Source organism: Heterodontus francisci, chromosome 4 (genome assembly GCF_036365525.1).
Source record: "Heterodontus francisci isolate sHetFra1 chromosome 4, sHetFra1.hap1, whole genome shotgun sequence".
Lineage (NCBI taxonomy): Eukaryota > Metazoa > Chordata > Chondrichthyes > Heterodontiformes > Heterodontidae > Heterodontus > Heterodontus francisci.
In genome coordinates this window covers 105178516-105201744 of record NC_090374.1, presented here as the reverse complement: position 1 = coordinate 105201744, position 23229 = coordinate 105178516, and the positions used below count along the sequence as shown (strand labels likewise).

The 23229-nt window shown below is 44.5% G+C and overlaps 1 protein-coding gene across 1 annotated transcript in view; it reads right to left on the bottom strand.

Annotated features, from left to right (window-relative positions):
* tmc1 (transmembrane channel-like 1) overlaps positions 1–23229 on the bottom strand; it is a 90682-nt gene that overhangs the window by 46558 nt on the left and 20895 nt on the right. The window contains exons 4-6 of the mRNA XM_068029010.1: positions 20780–20886; positions 5198–5296; positions 4864–5006 (exon numbers count right to left, since the gene is read on the bottom strand). Coding sequence (XP_067885111.1) covers positions 4864–5006; positions 5198–5296; positions 20780–20886 — 349 coding nt within the window. The remainder of the gene's footprint in view (positions 1–4863; positions 5007–5197; positions 5297–20779; positions 20887–23229) is intronic.

The window sequence follows — 23229 nt, the reverse complement described above, 5'->3', positions numbered from 1 at the left end:
GAGAAAAGGCTAAGGAAACTGGCAGCCATCTCTGCACCCACAATACCGTTTGTGGGAGCAGTCTCCAGGAGCTGCTATTACAATGGCAAGCCTCTGCCAGTGGATGTCATTAGGCTTGCCGTTTGCTCCACTAAATGGTCAGATTTCACCTTATTTTCATGCCACTTTGACCACCTGCTGTGCAGCTGCCTCTTCTGAGTAGTCAAGTTTCTGAAACAGAGTGGGGCCCATGCAACAGTGTCAAATTGCAATACCCTTGTAAATTTGCTGCTAATTGCCCACTTAACAAGCTTAATTGGCTTCCTGCTGCTGCCAGGTGGTTTGCTGTCACCATGCAGAAGCCGATTCCAGAAAAAGAGAGAGAAGGCGGGAACATGTCGGGGAATTAGCAGAATGCGTTTTTCTCGCTTTTGCTCATTCCCCCGCCTCCAAACCTGCCTCCAAATGTCTGGTAAAAATCCCCATCTACTCTACACCTATCCTATCTAACTCGTTCATTATTTTAAAGACCTCTATCAGGTCACCTCTCAGCCTTCTCTTTTCTGGAAAAAACTGTTCCACTCTGTTTAGTCTTGTTGGAGTTATGTCTCCACATGCCATACATCCAAAATCAAGAGGCAGGTTAATCAATTCGCTCCCAGGCCTACAGAAATGCTGCTCTGATGCTGCCCAGCAGCACTTGCACAAGGGTAGATTGTGTTGAATTTCCCTCGAATTTTCCTTGTTTTCCTCTTCGTAGTGAATAAGATGAGGTTAACAATTCCGAGGTGTGGATTTGATGGGTATAAACCTGTCGCAGTAATCCATCAGGTAATGCATTGGTGTTGCATGTGCTGCACGATTTCCTCAACCTTTCACAAATTTGGATGTTTTCCTGGGAGAAGGGGAGGAACAGCATGATGGTACTGAAGCAGCATTTTAAACCACCCTTCAGTCGAGGGAAAATGATCTGAGTACATGCTGAATAAAAACAGGCTTCCCTCCCTGTCCCCTTGGATACAGAGATTCAGGAGTGGACCTACAAATGCAGAAAGCTGACCACTTACAATTAAAAAAAATACATACTTCTTTTTCAAAGAAAAGGTAAAATATTTTTTTGTCATTTTAGTAGAGAAAAAGTATCCTGGTCAACATAACTAAGTTATCAGCTAATGGTCACCAAACGACAATGTTTTCCAGAATATATTTAAATGCCAGTTATGAATCCTTGACTCCAATAAAACCATGAAAGTAAATGAAATAAATAGTGAGCCTGATAATCCACTCTGTGGTGTCTGTTGATCATTCTGTTCTGAGGTGCCATGGAGCAGAAAAAGAGGTGAGGGTCTGCTACTTTGGGTCTCTGCCTCTTTTACACTGCTCAGGAATTTTAAAAGTATCCTCAAAGTGGAGAACCTGGCACTTCACATACAACATCTGCGGACAAGGGGAGCCCCGAAACTGAGTCAATGGGGGTTTACCTCATCCTCGTGCTTCACTTTCCTCCATATTTGCTGGGAAGATGCCCGGATACAGGGCTGCTTGATTGTCAAAGGCATTGTATCTGGGCCCATTCAAATTGCAGGTCCTGAGTGGCCCTGGCTAAGACCTACTTTGTTTTGCAAACTTTGTGTTGATCTTTGGGCCTTCAGGTCTCCTGGCCACCCCTTCCCAAATGTATCCAGAATGCACCAAGGCTGATATAGGCCTCTCAGGCCTGCAGCTGCATGAGCCCACACCAGACAATGCAACCATGCCATGCTGATGACCCAGCCTACCAAATTAAGCTGTTCTGCATCTGTCCAGTACATGGGAAAAGGGAAGAAGGTCAAACATCTCAGTGCCGTTGGTACATTAGCTTTCATGGTTATTTTCAATTATGAGAAAGCACTTCCTAACTTTCAGTCACTGAGGAAATATTTACAAAAATAAGACGCAAAGAAAAGCTGCTGTAATGTCACCAGAAAGTGATAACACATTAATTCTCCTTGTTAACTGCAGCTCTGAGAATTCCAAAAATCTGTTGTAAAACTTGTGTAAAAAGTCAGTAAAAAAGCTGCAGTTCAGGCATCACTAAAGGAACTTATACAGCTGCAGTTTAAGGCAAAAATTGATTAGACCTTCCTGCCTTTACTGAAGTGTAATAACTCAGAATAGAACCCCACCGAATGCTACCGGTCATTGCATCCCCAGCTACCTTTTTACACTTATCATTTTTTGTTTTCTATAGCTAAGCGAGTTTTGAAGCCACCTAACCAAATACCAGTTAATGAACATTAATCTTTAAAGAAAATAAAACAGCATAACATTAGAAAAAATAATCATGCAAAGCTCCAGAATATTATTTTTCCATCTGCTCCAATAGTTTCACTAACCCATTTGGACTGATTGAATATATTGATCCCTAATTATTGATATGGATATTGGGAAAAAAAAGCAGTACATTCAAGCCATGTTAATTTTTCTTTAATGTATTAAAATTAATTTTCAACATGAAAAAGTGTTAAAGTGAAATCAGGAATGACTTGTTTGTTGGAATTATGACGCTCATTACGATGTACAGTTATAACAATAAACTGGTATCACTGGACCAGCTTGAAAAAAATTGTCCCATGATATTGTTGACCTACATTCAAGTTTACAGTGTTTATTTTCCTTGCTTGATCAGCACCATCTCAGAATTCCATCATGTTTTCTGAATGAACACTGTGCAATAGATACAATTTAAATATATAAATGCATGTATTTCTTTTTGTATAATCAGTGAACTGAAAAAACAAAAGTGGAATTCAAAGTATTACCCTGTGACAGCTAGAACTAAGTAGAAAGAATATTCCATTTGATTCATTTATGATATGCATGCTTCAGTGCAGTAATTGGAAGTCATTTTATGAAACATGTGATTTGTATGCATTTATGCACCACGTGATCTCAACAGTGCATCTCCATACTGATCTTTCATTATATATTTGTATTTTTTCCAGGTAATTTTAAGAAAATCAAGTATCAGAGATTTAGTGAAATGCAGTATCTGTAATATTTGAAATTGGTATTTATGTGGACGTGACAGGTTGAAAGCTGCTGCTGCTGTCAAGTTATGCTAAAGTGCGCTAAATTAGTGCCAATGTGAAGCTAACCGCTAAGAAGCCATCATTTAGGCCATGCAAAGTGACCAATTTGGCACCGATGATTGGGTTGCATTATTCAGCACTTTGGATTGTGACCAAATTTTGAGTCAGTCTGATCTCTTTGTGTCAGCATGATCAGGACATGAATTGTTGGTAATGGAGTTAGCTCTATTCCTGCTACTGATTCTCTCAAAATAATTTTCTAAGTTCTCAGAAAATGATGGGCATAATGGAACCAGCCTCAATTTCATTGGCCAGTTGGATTGCCCTGATCTCAGCCCCGTCGATTAAATATCAATTTCAAACTACAACCAGTTGGAGCTGGCATTTGAAAAATAAAGCTCAGTTCATTTTTTTCTAAGTTTGCTATTTCTGTTTAAATCTGTTACGACCTCAGTGAGATCATCAGCATAAAAAATACAAGATATGAACCTCCCAGACCAATTTAAAGAATTACATGACAAGATTTCACATTTTAAGACTTTTATTACAACAACTAAACTGAAAGAAATCCCCATTAATTAACTAGTACTTTGTAAGTAGTAGATACCCCAAATTACAAAGAAAAGTATTTACTTATTAAAACACTTGAAAACCTCACACCATACTTATACATTACGTAGTTCTCTTTGATAGCAAAATCTTTGCAGTTAAAAGTCCCAAATCCTCCCAGTTGCAATGGGTTGGATCTCCCAGACCTTTCTCAAAGTCAGTGTCCTCTTCGCTCACTTCTCCGAGCACTTCCAACCTGGACATCCGTGAATTAGGTAATTCCTAGTGATCCTGTTCATCTTGTCCTTCTCCGCAAACTTAAACTATCAAAAAAGGTTCAAATCTTTGCCTTTCTCTGTATCAGGCTTCCAAGAGCAGGTATTTCATCTCTCTCTCTCTCTCTCACTCAAAGGCTACTACTGCTGGTTGTCTTCCTTACTGCCTGCCCTGAGGCTGTCACCCACCGCTGGTCTTATTTATCTGGAATCAAAAGTCAATAGCTCATTGTCCTTTTCCAATATGAAAAGTCCAAAAGTCTGGTTTCACAGAGACACCTGGGCCTACCTTTATTTCCAGGTGTTAACAGCTGCCTGGTGCATTTGCATCCGCAGAATCACTGACTCCTTGTGTACGATCCAAAGGTCTGAGAGGGTGTTACCCCTGTAATCTCTGTTTATCAAAAAAAAATCTTTGATCTGTGTTTTCTGTTGTCCTGGTAACCAAGATTTCTGTCTTGTTTTTAAGCAGCGTTGTTGTGAGGTCACCTGACTTCTTAGACTCCATCCTAAACTTATAAAAATCACAGTTTTTTAAAACATAATCATGTTACAAAGTCCAGCATTCATAACAAAACCAAACATAGAATTCTACTGTTTTTCATGAAATTTTGTTTCATCAAACTCGTCAGGCTTGGGTTGATTTGAGATTTTGGTCCAATATTGCACAAACTACTCTTTCCTAACATACAGATGGTATTACCCTTATCCCAATATACAGATCATACTGTGTTCACTCATAATGTCAACTGAGTTTACAACATTGCAAAGATTCATCAATAAAATCTTCCATAGTCCCCATGGTTTATTAAGATTCAATCTTGTTCCAATTATATAACTGCATGTATTTAAGATGAACAATAAAATTATAACAAAAAAATGAGAGATGAAAGGTTTCAGCTTGCTGTGTGGAATATTGAACTCATTGGTTTGGATCCTTTTAACAAAGAGAAAGTTAACAAAGGTCTAACCAGGAAGGTGGAACTTACGTTCTAATCACCACCATGAAACTGTATCCTATTGTACCAACTCCCACCAGGAAGTACGCCAAGGGTAGCCTGAACTTCAGCCATCCAATTGTCCGCTGACTATTATAGTAACCATAGAAAAGGACAGAATATTGTGCATAGCCCTGGCAAAATTATAAAGAATTTTTTTTCAGAGTTATTCGTCACAAAAACTATGACAGCAAATAAGGTGCTCTAAAGTCTATATTTATCTTGCCATGAACTAGAATTTACAAAAATAATGATCATCTATTCTGGAATAAATAGTTACACATGTTTTCTTTGCAACAATTGTTCTAACAAAAGTTAAACTTACCCCAAAATCCCACAACGTGGCAAAATTCATAGCTGAGTCCTGTTCACTCCTTGGAACAGTTTTTCTCGGCATGCTACCATATGGCTTTCCCATCAGAGCCTAAATTCAAAATATGAAAATATTGAAACTATTCTTCAGAGAAATGTTAATTGCACATGATCATTCATAATTATTTTTCCAACCTCAATAATTGATAATTGACATCATGGGAAGGTCTGTCTTTTAAGGCTAAAAAGAAAATCAAAATTTCTTTGGTAAACAACCCAGATGAAGTTAATAATCCCAAAGGGCTATATGTTGGAGGTGTACTGTTCAAGTTCTAATTTTGGATTTGATCCCTCCCGATGTAGTGTCCTTGCCAATGGGTTCCTACAGCAGCAGTTTTCTCAGATATTGTACTGATTAGCTACTATAATTTCAGAAGTTTGGAAAATAACCCTAATATATAAATGGGATTTCCACTGATCTTCTGACAAAATTATAGCAGCCATTCAGGAGACCCCCGGAGAAAATTTCTGCCAGTAGTCATTAATGAGAACTAGTTTGACCATGTTCAAAACAGCAATGAAGCAAAAGGTTTGACCTTACTCTCGGAGTTGTGGAGACTCCAGCATCTAGACAACCAGAGTCCAGAGTGCAATCCAGTCCAGAATACCAGAGAAAGGAAGAAGGTTCAAGGTGACCTCGGAAGGTTTCCAACAGAGAAAAGACCCAATATCATGAGTCAAAAAGAACAGCATCCAGCAACTCCCTGTAAGTTTTCTTTCATTTCACAGGATGTGAACACCATTGGTAAGGCCAGCATTTATTGTTCACCGCGAATTGCTGCTGATTAGGTGGCAATGAGCCACATCTTGAACACAACTGATGGCTTGTTAGGCCATTTCGAAGGGCCATTAAGAGTCAACTGCATGCTGGTCTGGAATCGCATATAGCACATGCCAGGTAAGAATGGTAGACTTTCTTTCCTAAATAACATTAGTGAGCCAGATAGGTTTTTACAACAATCTGCTGGGTTCATGGTCAACATTACTGATACTAACTTCTTTTAATTCCATATTTTATTTCACTTATTGAATTTAATTTTCCTAGCAGCCATTTGAACTCATATCTTTGGAACAATAGTCCAAGCCTCCAGATTACCAATCCAGAAACATAACTACTATGCTACTGTGTCCCTAAATTTAAAAGCAGAAGAAGGCAAATACATAAGCCATGATTTTGACCTGAGAGGAGAGGCAAGCATGAGTTCAGTGAAGTGAACAGCAGGGTCTCACCTCCAACTCGCCAGCATGTGGCCCAAACCATTTTAACTTCAGGGCCCATCTCTCGGCTGAACCCAATGGCAAAGACATGAGGTTGGCAGAGGAAATGGGGCAAGCATGGCAGGAGGCTGCTGCTAGGAATCGGTGGGAATGGTCCCTGAACATCAGGTAAGTGGTTCAGTGAGGCTCCTGACAAAATTAGTGTTAGGTAACAGGTAGCAGATTCGAGGATGACGTCTACTCAAGGTCGCGAGTTTCTGCCATCGCTCTTCATGTGACTGAACGGGCCGATTTTCGACCTGCAGATCTTTGGGCACATGGGGCAGGATGCCCCACAAGGTAGTGGGATCCAGAGTGCAGGATTTGCTTCCTTTTCTTTCCTTCTCTGCTGCCGCTCTGCCTCATCATTAAGGCATTTGGAATCAGAGCATGATGCAGCTTGATGGACATTTTGAACGATTGGTAGCAAGCTCCTCCCAGTTATCAATGTCAATGTTGCTGCATTTCAAAGAGAGCTTCAGAGTTTCTTTGAAGCATTTTCTTCATCCTTCCCTGGAACACTGGCCATTTGAAAGTTGAGAAAATAGGACCTGGCATGGGAGATGCCATCCGGACACAGTGTCCTGTCCATCGAACTTGATTTTGCAGGAGTTTTGCCTGAATGCTTGTTTAGCTGGCTTCAAGAAAGACACTAGCGTTTGTTCCCATTGAATTCGAAAGATGTGGCAGAGGCATTGCTGATGGAATTTCTCTCGCGCTCTTATGTGTCGCTGATACACAGTCCAGTTCTCACTACAATACAGGAGTGTGGTGACAATAATTGCATTGTACACTAGGACTTTTATTGACTTGCAGAGGTCTTTGTTGTCAAACACTCACTGCGTTAGTTTGTAGAAGGCTGAGCTTTTTTGCAGCCAGCAGGGCCATTTATAGACCAAGGTCAAATGAACAAAATCCCCTTTGCTCACAGAATGGTGTCTCTCTTCTTAAGGATGAAAATGCCATCCGTCAGCGCTGGAAAAAACATTTTCAACAACTCTCAACTGTGAATACACAGTGGCAGCTGATACTCTTCAGGCTATCCCCCAGTAACCTGTGGTAGAATCCATGGATGAACCACCATCAATGGGAGAGCTGCAATAAGCAATCAAACGGACGAAAAACAACAAAGCCTGCAGCCCTGATGACATTCCAGCTCAGGTCTTCAAATCTGGTGGGCTTTTGCTCACTTCAAGACTCCATGCACTTATCCTATGGATTTGGGAAGAAAAGGAACTCACCCCCTCCCCCTACCTCGCCACCGACTTCAGAAATGCAACAATTGTAACTATCTTCAAGAAGGGAGATAAAGCAAGCTGAAAACTGACAAGGTATTTCCCTCTAGTCCATAGCAGGGAAAATCCTGACACACATTCTCCTGAATTGCCTACTTCCTGCGGCATGGACACGGTGGGTTGAAGGGCCTGTTTCTGTGCTGCATAACTCGATGACTCTATGACTCTATTTGTCTTTGGGTGTCAGCCTTGAGCTGTTGGAATGCTGCCTTCTTGACTTGCAACCTTAGGTTGTTCTGCCAGGCAATGAAGGTTGCTTATTTTTGTTTAGGTAATAGTATACTGTCATTAACATTATTGTGGGAGCATTATCACCACAAGGACTGTAGAGCAATGTACAAAAAAGACCACCATCTTTTCAAAACAACTGGGAATAGGTAATACAAGTGGCCTTACCAGCATAATTCTAATTTTGGGAACACAGTAAAAAAGATTTATTCCATGGATTACTGTATTCCAGAAAGCAGAGGCAGAAAATAGGGCAGGGAGTGATGACAGATTTCCACCCATTTTCACAGCCATTGTATTTTCTCCCAGCACTTCTGCCAGATGCCAAGGGCCATTTTTTTAATGGTTCCTGGGGTCATGAGTGGGTGTGCGTGCGATTTGAAGATTGCATTCTCAGAGGTTGGTATTATGTCCCACTGCCTCCAGAATGCGAAGCCATTTTTAAAGGGACGCCGGGAGGGAGGGAACAGAACCCAGCACACCTCCAATTATGTGCCTGCTGAGTTCATTGAGGAGCTCATTAACAGGCATGTCAGCAGCAATTTTCAAAGGAAGAGAACATGGAAAATGCCACAAAGGAACATGGCAGAGCGTACAAGTCATGAACAATGCAGAGGGTCACGAGGGCTATGGTAAGGTTGATTAAAATAGTGCAGAGGCACAAAATAAAGCTCAGCTGCTCCAGAAGTGCCACGGAGTAGCCATTGCTGGAGCTGTAAGAATTGTTTTTCTCAGTGATAAGTGGCAGGAATATGGAGAGGGACATGAGGCTGCTGGCATCACTTGGGCAGCTGGGGGTTGGCATGAGAGGCCTGGTGAACGCATAAAGCCCAGCTGAGGGAATTCAGTTGGAAACAGGCAACTCTGACATTTGACAGACCAGGCAGGATGAGCTTCAACAGATGCAATCTCCTGGGCAGACGGAGGCGAGAGAAGCACAGCGGGGGGCTACAAGGGGAGGAAGCCGCAACCAAAGACATTGGGTGTACCGCCCTAGAGTCAGTTACCTGCAAATGGCAGAGTGCCAGTACATTAGTAAGCTACGCCTATCAAGGCAGATGATTTCGGACCTGTGTACTCTGATTCACAATGACCTCAGAATCACAAAATTGTTACAGTGCAGAAGGAGGCCATTTGGCCCATCATGTCCGCATCGGCTGTCCAAAAGAGCCTCGTGGATCCAATGGCAGTCCCTTACCTGCAGCCGTCAAGGTCACCATTGCTCTAAACTTCTACGAAACCAGGTTGTTCCAGGGAACAGCTGTGGACCTGGGTGGTATCTCGCAGTTGGCAGCTCATCGCGCCATCAGGCAGGTCACGGATGCCACATTGTAGAGGGCAGGTGATTACATCCACTTTGACACAGAGGACATTAGGCTTTGCCACCATCGATGGATTTGATGGATGTTCGCTGATGATTGCACAATGTTCAGCACCATTCGTGACTCCTCAGATGCTGAAGCGGTCCGTGTAGAAATGCAGCAAGACCTGGACAATATCCAGGCTTGGGCTGATAAGTGGCAAGTAACATTCGCGCCACACAAGTGCCAGGCAATGACCATCTCCAACAAGAGAGAATCTAACCATCTCCCCTTGACATTCAACGGCATTACCATCACTGAATCTCCCACTATCAACATCCGAGGGGCTACCATTGACCTGAAACTGAACTGGAGTAGCCATATAAATACCGTGGCTATAAGAGCAGGTCAGAGGCTAGGAATCCTGAGGTGAGTAACTCATCTACTGACTCCCCAAGGCCTGTCCACCATCTACAAGGCACAAGTCAGGAGTGCCATGGAAAACTCTCCACTTGCCTGGATGGGTGCAGCTCCAACAACACTCAAGAAGCTCGACACCATCCAGGACAAAGCAGCCCGCTTGATTGGCACACCATCTACAAACATTCACTCCCTCCACCACCGATGCACAGTGGCAGCAGTGTGTACCATCTACAAGATGCATTGCAGCAATGCACCAAGGCTCCTTAGAAAGCACCTTCCAAACCCACGACCTCTACCAACTAGAAGGACAAGGGCAGCAAATACATGGGAACACCACCACCTGCAAGTTCCCCTCCAAGTCACACACCATCCTAACTTGGAACTATATCACCGTTCCTTCACTGTCACTGGGTCAAAATCCTGGAACTCCCTTCCTAACAGCACTGTGGGTATACCTACCCCAAATGGACTGCAGCGGTTCAAGTAGGCAGCTCACCACCACCTTGTCAAGGGCAATTAGGGATGGGCAATAAATGCTGGCCTGGCCAGTGACGCCCACATCCCATGAATGAATTTTTAAAACATTCCCTCAGGTCCAGGAGGTCATAGATTGCACCCACGTAGCCATCAAGACACCGACACACCAGTCAATCAGAAAAGGCTACCACTCATTGAATGTCCAGCTGGTCTGTGACCACAAGAAGTGAATCTTGCAGGTCTGTGCCCGGTTCCTGGGCAGCTGTCATGACTAACTTATCTTTTCCGAGTCCCAGGAGCCGCACCTCTTCCAGACTCCATGGGTAGTTGCTGGGGGATAACGGCTCCTGACACCCTTTCAAAACCCAGACGTGAATGGAGACATCTAGAGCCATCTCCTTACATGGATCTGCACTGAACAGATCACTGGCCTCTTGAAGATGCACTTCCGTTGCCTTGACTGGTCAGGTGGTGCCCTCCAGTATGGGCCAGCCAGAGTCTCCTTATTTTGGTCATCTGCTGCATCCTGCACAACATCTCATGCAAGGAGGCCTGGAGATGGATGAAAAGGAGGAGCTGGAACGTCACTCCACCTCGGTTGAGGAATGGAAGGAGAAAGAAGAGGAGGAGGAAGAGATTGCTCAAGAGGTGGTTGGCGCCCAGGCAGCGGAGGATGCCAGTCAACGTCATCCCAAACCTCAGGCTGGTATGGCAGCAATATTCACACTGATTCAGCAGTGCTTTACCTGATTGCCCCCGATCTCCTGTGGCTGAAAACCCCTAAACTCACCTTCCAGCAGACAGAACTATTTCACCGCTATGACCCTTAACTGTGAAGTCCCATTGGCAGCCAGGAGCCTGCAGATGGAGGGTTCTCCACAACACACAACATCCCCTTTTTGAGATGAGACATCAACAACAGACATGTCAGAATGGTGACATAAACAAATTATATTGTGAGGCAAATAAAATAAGACAGATGTGGACAATAGCACCCAGATGACCCATTAAGTGAATTAAATGACGTGGTACCTTCCTTCCCTAACACTTCTATGGGGTGCTCCCCCTGTGGCAGTGGATGAGGTGGAGGCTGCCAGCTGCCTAATCTCTGCCTCCTGCTGAGATGCCCATGGCTTCCGTCCTCGTCTTGGTGGTGCCCTAGGGAGCTCCTCCACAGGCTGCCAATACTGCCTCATGGCAGGGACTGCTCTTTCACAGGGCCAAAGGGTGAAGCCAGTGCATCTGAGGGGTGGCTCCTTTGCCTGCTACGATGACTGTCTCAGCCCTTTCCTGGTGCCCATGGATGCTGGAAGCGGCCACCAACTGGGACACAGCTGGCATCCACGCCAATAGCGACACAGAGTTGTTAATGCCACTGAGAGTCTCACTCTTTCGGTGCATATCAGCACACTGCTCCTACATCCACTCACAGTGATGCTACATATGGCTCTCCAAGAGGTTTCCCAATCTCTTCATGGAGGAGCTCATGCGATCGAATCCCTGAGTCAGGACAGATCACATGCATGACATGGACTCCTGCATTGCCTGCCCATGGCTTCTCAAGGCCTCAGGGAACTCCAACAAACAGAAACTTATCTGCCTCTGATTCTCGAGGAAGACCCTCCTTGTTTGTGACAACCAAGGCCCAGCACCTTTGCCGAGCGAAGCATCACTGTGTCTATCCTCCGTCCTCTGAAGGGTACAAACCACAGCTGACTCTCCCTCACCCTCCTCCTCCTGCTTGCATGAGCTGTGAGGTTCACCCAGTGCTCCCCTTTCTACACTACTCTTTGGGCCAACCAGTGTGTGTGTGTTTTTGCTCTGGTGAAGGTGCCAAAGTATGATATGAAAGTGCAATGATCAATTTACAGAGATGTATTACTTGAATTTTTCTTCAACAGTGGAGGAAAGAATATGGTCTCATTTGGTGATATTGTCTGGCTGGCTCTCTAAGGTGCTGCAGACATAGTAATTCTGCATTAAAATGTCATGAATAGATTCATAAACTAATTGAAAAGGATAATGGAATGTTGGCCTTTATATCTAGAAGAATAGAATAGAAGGGGGGAGGTGGAAGTCAAGCTTCAGCTATACAAAGCCCTAGTTAGACCACACCTGGAGTACTGTGAGCAGTTCTGGGCACCACACCTTAGGAAGGATGTGTTAGCCTTGGAGGGAGTGCAGCTTAGATTTACCAGAATGATACCTGAACTCCAACGGTTAAGCTCTGAGGAGCGATTACACAAACTCGGGTTGTATAGCTAGAATGTAAAAGATTACGGGGTGGTTTAATCAGTTTTTAAGATATTAAGGGGAAAAATGGAGAGAAACTATTTTCCTAACAAATTAGAGTCAGACCTTTCAGGAGTGAAATTAGGAAATACTTATGCACACAAAGGGTAGTAGAACTTTGGAACTTGATTCCGCAAAGGACAACTAAAGCTAGATTATTAATTTTAAAACTGAGATTGATAATATCTTTGGCTAACAAAAATCTAAGGGATGTAAGGCAAAGGCAAGTTTATGGATTAAATTACAGATCAGCCATGATCTCATTGAATGGTGGAACAGGCTTGAGGGGCTAAATGGCTCATTCCTGTTCCTATGTCCCTATGTTCCTAGCAACAATCATTTCCTGTCCCCATCTACTGGTGAATTTCCAATTGCATGATGGGAATACTGCTAGGAATCTCCCCAAAATATTTAATTTAAGCTGAACCCAGGAAATTCACCAGGGTTGGCACCAAGTCTGTCAGGTGAGTAGAACACGCTTCCTTCCACACTTCCATTGGTGATTATACCTAGAAAAATGTAGATCCATTTATCAAATAATTCTTGATCGTACACAGCCCCACTCCACTAGCTAAGTGGGCATAGTCAGCCTGGATTTATGAATGGGAAATCATATTTGACAAAACTGTTGGAGTTTTTTGAGGATGTTACTAACAGAATTGATAAAGGGGAGTCAGTGGACATGGTATACTTGGATTTTCAAAAGGCCTTTGATAACGTCTTCCACAGGAGGTTGGTTAGCAAAATTAATGGGATAGGAGGTAATATACTGGCATGGATTAAGGATTGGTTAACAGGCAGAAAACAGAGTAGGAATAAACGGGTCATTCTTGGGTTGGCAGACTGTGCCTAGTGGGGTACCGCAGGGATCAGTGCTTGGGCCCCAGCTGTTCACAATATATATCAATGATTTTAAAATGGGGACCAAATGTAGTATTTCCAAGTTCTCGGATGACACAAAACTAGGTGGGAATGTGTGTTGTGAGGAAAATGCAAAATGGCTTCAAGGGGATTTGGACAGACTTAATGAGTGGGCAAGAACGTGGCAGATGTGGAAAAATGTGAGGTTATCCACTTTGGAAGGAGGAATAGATGTGAGGAGCATTTCTTAAATGGTAAGAGATTACAAAGTGTAGATCTACAAAGGGACCTGCATGTCCTTGTCAATAAATCACTGAATGCTAGCATGCAGGTGTAGCAAGCAATTAAGAAGGCTAATGGTATGTTAACCTTTATCGCAAGAGGCTTTGAGTACAGGAGTAGTGAAGTCTTACTTCAATTGTATAGAACTTTGGTTAGACCGCACCTGGAATACTGTGTGCAGTTTTGGTCCCCTTACCTTAGGAAGGATATTATTGCCAAAGAGGGAGCGTAACGAAGATTCACCAGACTTGTTCCCGGGATGGCGGGACTGTCCTATGAAGAGAATTTGGGAAAACTGGGCCTGTACTCTTTCGAAGCGTTTCGAAGAATGAAAGGTGATCTTATTGAAACCTACAAAATACTTAAAGGGATAGACAGGCTGGATGCAGGTAAGATGTTTCCCCTGGTTGGGAGTCTGGAACCAGGGGACACAATTTCAAAATAAGGGGGAAGCCATCTAGGACAGAGATGAGGAGAAATTTCTTTACTCAGAGGGTTGTGAATCTTTGGAATTTTCTAGCCTGGGGGGCTGTGGATGATCAGTCACTGAGTATGTTTGAAACAGAGATTGACAGATTTCTAAATACAAATGACATAAGGGGATATGAGGATAGTGTGGGAAAAAAGGCATTGAAGTGGATGATCATCCATGATCGTATTGAATGGCGGAGCAGGCTTGATGGACTGAATGGCCTACTCTGGCTCCTATGTTCCTAAACTGCCAGGGCTACCATGTTCCACAAAAGGAAAAACAAGATTAAACACAATAATATTGCTGTACTTTACCCGTGTACAGCTAATTTATGGTATTTGAGATCAAAGTCTGATTTATAACTCATGTAATTTACATTTTCTAAGTGAGGTATGATTGGTATATTTCATTTTCTGGTCCTAGTGCTGAATCAACGAGACCAGTGTGCAGTAATCTTTGCAATTGCCCAAATCACACAAGGCAGACCCTGCCAGATCCTTTAGAATCATCCTTTCATTTTGAATTCAAGGTGATCTCAGCCTCAATTGGACTTGGCGCTGGGAGCACACCAAAAGGGATATCAGGTGATCCAATGCATCATAATCCTTAAATGTATATGAACCAGAATTAAAGGGATGTGGCCATTTAAAGCTTAGTCTCTGCATGTGCTTTTCATGAAGGTTGTAAAGGGTTTTATATTTTGTCAGCCTTTCTAAAGGCTGCATTGATCAAAATAAGTGGCTGACATAAAAGAAATGGATGAAAAACATATAGAAGCAGAAAACCAAATCCATTGGCATACCTTGGAGTGATGAAGTACCTGAACCCCCATTTGATGATTTGCAAAGTGAAGGTAGTGCTACATGAGATGAGTATAAGGAAGATTTTGCTGTTTGACTCTCCAAGAGACAGCCGTGTGAGTTGAAGAGTTGGGGGGAAATTTTAACCCAGCAAGGTGGGTGGATTTGTGAGTGAGTGGTAGATATTGCCAACATGTCAGGAAGTCATCAGGAGCCTGCCGACTTCCGCCTTTAACCTGAGGGTGATTTGTAGCGTATGGGAAATTCCTGCAAGGCAGGTGGGGTTGACTATTTAAATAAGTAAATTGCTCATTATCTGCTTTTTTACTCCTGAATTCTGACTTTAACCTTGTGTGTATGAGTTTCCCAGGCTTCATAGAACTTGCCAGGGAAAACAAGGAGAGAAGTCAGCAGCAGTTGAGGTGGCTGAGCAATTCACAGGTAAAAAGTCCTGAAGATACTAAGATATGGTGAAAAATGCTTTTGCTCACAGGACTTGTTATGAGATTGTGCTTTCACTGCTTTGGAGGCAATTTCCAATACTTTAGAGGTCATTTCTACTACTTTGAAGTCTACATCCATTGATCTATACCTCAGGTGTCAACCTTCAGATCAGCATGGGAGCCACTTCAGCAGCTCTGTCTTGGACCTCAGATGGTGGACTTCCAGATCTGATGCTCCATGCAGGTGGTCACTCCTTCCACGGACGTAGACATCTGCGTGAATGTATGAGATATCAAGGCACTCATGCTAGAGATCTCTGCCGATCTCTCTCCAGTCATACGCAGTGCCTCTGGAAAGGCTGCCAGAACCGCACGCATTTTTTGCTGCTGCTCCAGAATGGTTCTCTTTGTCAACGGCTCCCAAGGCTCAGGACCTGCATCATGGGGAGCAGAGTTTGGAGGGTCCTGCACCCTCCAATGGGGACTCTCCATTGGTGTTCCTGTCTCCACCACCTGCTCCTGCTAACGCGTAAGGTGTAAGACACCATGTGACAACCTAACTGCCTGTCTCAGCAGCCCCACTGAGGTATGTATATATCTGAACTGGTCTTCCGTGTACACTAGTCCTGAGACAGTGCATTCTCAGAGTGAGTGACCTCTTCCGAGTTTACACCCTCCTCCTCCTGCACCGTCCTCCTTAGGGGTGCTTGAAGGGCCTGTGGAAGATGAAAGATGAATTAGAATTGACATGGTAAGAGGATGCTGAGTCATCATTGTGCACATTATCATTTCTCAGTGGCTGCTGACATCAAGACAACATGAATGAATGATGTATGCCTTTTTTTTTTATTCATTCATGGGATGTGGGCGTCACTGACCAGGCCAGCATTTATTGCCCATCCCTAATTGCCCTTGAGAAGGTGGTGGTGAGCGGCCTTCTTGAACCGCTGCAGTCCATTTGGGGTAAGTATACCAACAGTGCTGTTCGGAAGGGAATTCCAGGACTTTGACCCAGCGACAGTGAAGGAACGGCGATATAGTTCCAAGTCAGGATGGTGTGTGACTTGGAGGGGAAAATGGGCAAATGTATTTGCTGCCCTTGTCCTTCTAGTTGGTAGAGGTCGCGAGTTTGGAAAGTGCTGTCTAAGGAGCCTTGGTGCATTGCTGCAGTGCATCTTGTAGATGGTACACACTGCTGCTACTGCGCGTCAGTGCTGGAGGGAGTGAATGTTTGTAGATGGTGTGCCAATCAAGCGGGCTGCTTTGTCCTGGATGGTGTCGAGCTTCTTGAGTGTTATTGGAGCTGCACCCATCCAGGCAAGTGGACAGTATTCCATCACACTCCTGACTTGTGCCTTGTAAATGGTGGACAGGCTTTGGAGAGTCAGGAGGTGAGTTACTCAACGCAGGATTCCTAGCCTCTGACCTGCGCTTGTAGCCACGGTATTTATATGGCTACTCCAGTTCAGTTTATGGTCAATGGTAGCCCCTAGGATGTTGCTAGTGGGGGATTCAGTGATGGTAATGCCGTTAAATGTCAAGGCGAGATGGTTAGATTCTCTCTTGTTGGAGATGGTCATTGCCTGGCACTTGTGTGGCGCAAATGTTACTTGCCACTTATCAGCCCAAGCCTGGATATTGTCCAGGTCTTGCTGCATTTCTACACGGACTGCTTCAGTATCTGAGGAGTCACGAATGGTGCTGAACATTGTGCAATCATCAGCGAAGATCCCCACTTCTAACCTTATGATTGAAGAAAGGTCATTGATGAAGCAGCTGAAGATGGTTGGGCCTAGGACATTACCCTGAGGAACTCCTGCAGTGATGTCCTGGAGCTCAGATGATTGGCCTCCAACAACCACAACCACCTTCCTTTGTGCTAGGAATGACTCCATCCAGCAGAGGGTTTTCCCCCTGATTCCCATTGACCTCAGTTTTGCTAGGGCTCCTTGGTGCCATACTCTGTCAAATGCTGCCTTGATGTCAGGGCAGTCACTCTCACCTCACCACTTGAGTTCAGTTCTTTTGTCCACGTTTGAACCAAGGCTGTAATGAGGTCAGGAGCTGAGTGGCCCTGACGGAACCCAAACTGAGTGTCACTGAGCAGGTTATTGCTAAGCAAGTGCCGCTTGATGTCACTGTTGATGACACCTTCCATCACTTTACTGATGATTGAGAGTAGGCTGATGGGGCGGTTATTGGCCGGGTTGGACTTGTCCTACTTTTTGTGTACCGGACATACCTGGGCAATTTTCCACATTGCCAGGTAGATGCCAGTGTTGTAGCTGTACTGGAACAGCTTGGCTAGGGGCGTGGCAAGTTCTGGAGCACAGCTCTTCAGTACTATTGCTGGAATATTGTCAGGGCTCATAGCCTTTGCAGTATCCAGTGCCTTCTGTCGTTTCTTGATATCACGCGGAGTGAATTGAATTGGCTGAAGACTGGCATCTGTGATGCTGGGAACCTCAGGAGGAGGCCGAGATGGATCATCAACTCGGCACTTCTGGCTGAAGATTGTTGCAAATGCTTCAGCCTTATCTTTCGCACTGATGTGCTGGTCTCTGCCATCATTGAGGATGGGGATATTTGTGGAGCCACCTCCTCCAGTTAGTTGTTTAATTGTCCAACACCATTCACGGCTGGATGTGGCAGGACTGCAGAGCTTAGATCTGATCCGTTGGTTATGGGATCGCTTAGCTCTGTCTATCGCATTCTGCTTACGCAGATTGGCACGTAGATAGTCCTGTGTTGTAGCTTCACCAGGTTGACCCCTCATTTTGAGGTATTCCTGGTGCTGCTCCTGGCATGCCCTCCTGCACTCTTCATTGAACCAGGGTTGGTCTCCTGGCTTGAGGGTAATGGTAGAGTGGGGGATATGCCGGGCCATGAGGTTACAGATTGTGGATGAGTACAATCCTGCTGCTGCTGCTGCTGCTGATGGCCCACAGCGTCTCATGGATGCCCAGTTTTGCATTGCTCAATCTGTTTGAAATCTATCCCATTTAGCACGGTGATAGTGCCACACAACACGATGGACGGTATCCTCAATGTGAAGGCGGGACTTCGTCTCCACAAATACTGTGCGGTGGTCACTCCTACCAATACTGTCATCGGCAGAAGCATCTGCGGCAGGCAGATTGGTGAGGACAAGGTCAAGTATGTTTTTCCCTCGTGTTGGTTCCCCCACCACCTGCCGCAGACCCAGTCTAGCAGCTATGTCCTGTAGGACTCGGCCAGCTTGGTCAGTAGCGGTGCTACCGAGCCACTCTTGGTGATGGACATTGAAGTCCCCCACCCAGAGTATATTTTGTGCCCTTGCCACCCTCAGTGCTTCCTCCAAGTGATGTTCAACATGGAGGAGTACTGAGTCATCAGCTGAGGGAGGACGATAGGTGGTAATCAGTAGGAGGTTACCTTGCCCATGTTTGACCTGATGCCGTGAGACTTCATGGGGTCTGGAGTCGATGTTGAGGACTCCCAGGGCAACTCCCTCCCTACTTTATACCACTGTGCCACCATCTCTGGTGGGTCTGTCCTGCCGGTGGGATGGTGATGGCAGTGTCTGGGACATTGTCTGTAAGGTATGATTCCGTGAGTATGACTATGTCAGGCTGTTGCTTGACTAGTCTGTGGGACAGCTCTCCAAACTTTGGCACAAGCCCCCAGATGTTAGTAAGGAGGACTTTGCAGGGTCGACAGGGCTGGGTTTGCCATTGTCGTTTCCGGTGCCTAGGTCGATGCCGGGTGGTCCATCCGGTTTCATTCCTTTTTATAGACTTTGTAGCGGTTAGATACAACTGAGTAGCTTGCTAGGCCATTTCAGAGGACATGGAAGAGTTAACCACATTGCTGTGGGTCTGGAGTCACATGTTGGCCAGACCAGGTAAGGACAGCAGATTTCCTTCCCTAAAGGACATTAGTGAACCAGATGGGTTTTTACAACAATCGACAATGGTTTCATGGCCATCATTAGACTAGCTTTTTTAATTGCAGATTTATTAATTAAATTCAAATTCCACCTTCTGCTGTGGTGGGATTCGAACCCATGTCCCCAGAGAAATACCCTGGGCCTCTGGGTTACTAGTCCAGTGATAATACCACTACGCCATCGCCTACCCTGATACAACTCCACCACCGCCTACCCTGAGCTACCATGTGGTTGTGATATTTAATTCTGTCACCATTTAGCTGGAAGACCCCCATCTGTTCACCTCCAAAAGCAGGCTTTCTAAGACCTAACGTATCTCTGGTGCCTCTTCCTCTATGGCAGTCAAAGTGGAGATGACTGGAGGGCCACCTCTGGATCTCTCCCTCTCCTTGGTGCTCTGTGCTCACTTTGCCTGCAAGAAGAGGAAGAAGGGACTAATAAGTATGAGAAATTGAATGTTTAAAGTGAATGGAAGGGCAATATTTGTGGAGGGTCACTGTGAGGGTTGGGTGTGACATTGCATTAAGATGAGCGTGAGTGTCAGTGGTGGCTGGTCAGATGGGATGCCTAAACAGAGAGGAATGGGCCCACCTGTAAGGTACATTGGTATGAGGACTGATGTGCAGGAAAAGGCTTGGGAAGGCAGTGAGGGTGGTTGGGGTAACACACACATCAGGATATAGTTGAAAATGTCATGCCACTCACCTTTCCTGCCCTGATTAGGTTATTGACCCTCTTATGGCACTGTATCCATAAGTGTGAGACCACACATCTGCTGCTGACCTCCTCTGCTACTTCTAACCACACCTGCTTGTTTTCAGAGACAGTCTGCTTCCTTCCATCTGCAGAGAACACAAGCTCCCTGCAGATCCTTACAGCCCTCAGCAGCATATCCAGAGATGCATCAAAGAAGCGTGGTGCTGCTTTGCCTTATTGTTTTTCCATTCTTGTAGCTGCTGGCCCTGTTGGAAGACCTGTACTATGCTTCAAGTCTGATCCTTGCATGGTCCCTTTAAATAAATCATCACATCTAATTGGTCGGGAAACCCAGAAGTCAGATGCAAATGCAGCGGCTGGTTTAAAAAGTCGCTGACAAACATGTTGCTGAAACTTTTGTGTTCTCGACACGCTGCCAGGCTCCCCTGCTGCGAGCAGGTCAGAATGTTAAAATTCAGCCCTTGAAATCTTAAAAAGTAGCCAATTTAGGGAGTCTGGAATTTCCCTGGCAGCTTAGGAATTAAACAAGATTTCTATACAAGTTTCTGCAACCAATTTTCACTGTTAATACGAACAAAAAGTGATATTGGTAAAGAGCTTCTCTCATAACTCTTGCTCCTTTGATCAAATATTTAGATCACAAAAAACTGTTCATTATCTTGTGAAAACCCATTCATTTTACTTGATGAAACTTAGAAAGCTTTTAATTGAGAACATTCTAAATGAAGAAATAAATAATTGTGTTTTTTTTAAGTTTACCTCAGGGATCATGACCAAACCAAAGGTTAATCCAAACAGAACCATATTGATCCCATACATCCATCTCAAGAATATGAAATATGAAGCAACTGAAGAACCAAAGTGACCTCGTAAAACAAAAAAAAGTATTGTTATTGCAAACTACAAACAGTGAATCATTCCAGAAGTTAGAGAAAATAGAGAAATGATAAAACATCTGGTTATAACATCACAATACTATAGCAACTGAAAAGGGATGGAAGCATAGGTTAAATGCTCATTGTTTGCTGATTCCAGCAGCATTATTGTGGGGTAGCACTCAGCAGAAGGCACATTTATGTCCACCATGAAGAAAAACATTAGAGGAAGAATCCTTCCAGATCTTCTGTCACTACCTCCTAGAAAGAGTTGCAGAACAGTATGGTTGAAGTATGAGTCTCCCCTCTGATTTTTTTTCTGCTCCCTTCCCAAGACACACCAAAGCCTCTACTCAGTGTTGCCCCTGGTCTGGAACTGAAGACAACAGTATGTAACCATCCCCATTCTGGAGCACTGAGTGGTCATATGCCAATGGTCAGCTTTACCCTGGCCTGTTCACAACCCTGTCAGGCCTATAGTCCTGCATCCTGTCTTTGAATCACATATAATAATAGGCAAGACAGTGAACTTATCACATATGCTCTGTGCAATCCAATGCTAGAAAAAAAATAGATTAGAGCATAAAAGAATGATAACAAGCATTTGGAGATCCCTTGACACAACCAGATTATAAATAAATATCCTGCCACAACCCTACTCCTCGGGTTAGGGGCCCAAGGATGTGATCACAAGTGTTATGCCTAGGTGGGAAATGGTTTGGTGGCTTCCACTTGTCGCCTCTCAACTGATCATAGGTAGGTTTTGTTTAAAAAAAAGTTTTTAGTCCCTGAGTGTTTTAAGGGTCAAATAAACAGAAAAATTACAGGTTTTCTCGAAGGTTTAAAAAAAAAGATAACTATTTATTAAAACAATACCTGAAAATGTTCGCAACCTCACCCACTCACACATTCGCACAGGTGCACACACAAAAGAAAAGAGAGAGAGTAGAGGGTAGAATGCAATTAGAATTCAAATGTTGTAAAGGGAGTTTACTTTGAAACCTTCTCAGTTTTCCAGGAGGAATTTTTAACCACATTGCTGGCCTGAATGTTCCTTGGCTTGGAATTGATGAAGTATCGCAGACACCTTTGGTGAAAATACAGTCCAAAGTTGGTGGTGGAAGTCCTGGTTCAATTTCTCAGATTTTGTTTTTATTCGTTCATGGGATATAGGCATCGCTGGCTAGGCCAGCACTTATTGCCCATCCCTAATTGCCCTTGAGAAGGTGGTGGTGAGCTGCCTTCTTGAACCGCTGCAGTGCATGTGGAATAGGTACACCTACAGTGCTCTTAGGAAGGGAGTTCCAGGATTTTGACCCAGCGACAGTGAAGGAACGGTGATATAGTTCCATGTCAGGATGGTGTGTGGCTTGGAGGGGAACTTGCAGGTGGTGGTGTTCCCATGCATTTGCTGCCCTTGTCCTTCTAGGTGGTAGAGATCGCCCATTTGGAAGGTGCTGTCTAAGGAGCCTTGGTGCGTTGCTGCAGTGCATCTTGCAGATGGTACACACTGCTGCCACTGTGCGTTGGTGGCGGAGAGAGTGAATGTTTGTGGATGAGGTGCCAATCAAGCGGGCTGCTTTGTCCTGGATGGTGTTGAGCTTCTTGAGTGTTGTTGGAGCTGCACCCATCCAGGCAAGTGGAGAGTATTCCATCACACCCCTGACTTGTGCCTTTTAGATGGTGGACAGTTTTTGGGGAGTCAAGAGGTGAGTTACTCACTGCAGAATTTTCAGCCTCTGACTTGCTCTTGTAGCCACGGTATTTATATGGTTACTCTATTTCAGTTTCTAGTCAATGGTAACCCCCAGGATGTTGATAGTGGGGGCTTCAGTGATCGTATTTCCATTGAATGTCAAGGGGAGATGGTTAGATCCTCTCTTGTTGGAGATGGTCATTGCCTGGCACTTGTGTGGCACGAATGGTACTTGCAATTTATCAGCCCAAGCCTGGATATTGTCCAGGTCTTGCTGCATTTCTACACGGACTGCTTCAGTATCTGAGGAGTCACGAATGGTGATGAATATTGTGCAATCATCAGCAAACATCCCCACTTCTGACCTTATGATTGATGAAGCAGTTGAAGATGGTTGGGCCTAGGACACTACCCTGAGGAACTCCTGCAGTGATGTCCTGGAGCTCAGATGATTGACCTCCAACAACCACAGCCATCTTCCTTTGCGCTAGGTATGACTCCAACCAGCAGAGAGTTTTCACCCTGATTCCCATTGACTCCAATTTTGCTAGGGCTCCTTGATGCCATTCTCAGTCAAATGCTGCCTTGATGTCAAGGGCAGTCAAGATCTCACCACAACTCTGGAGTTCAGCTCTTTA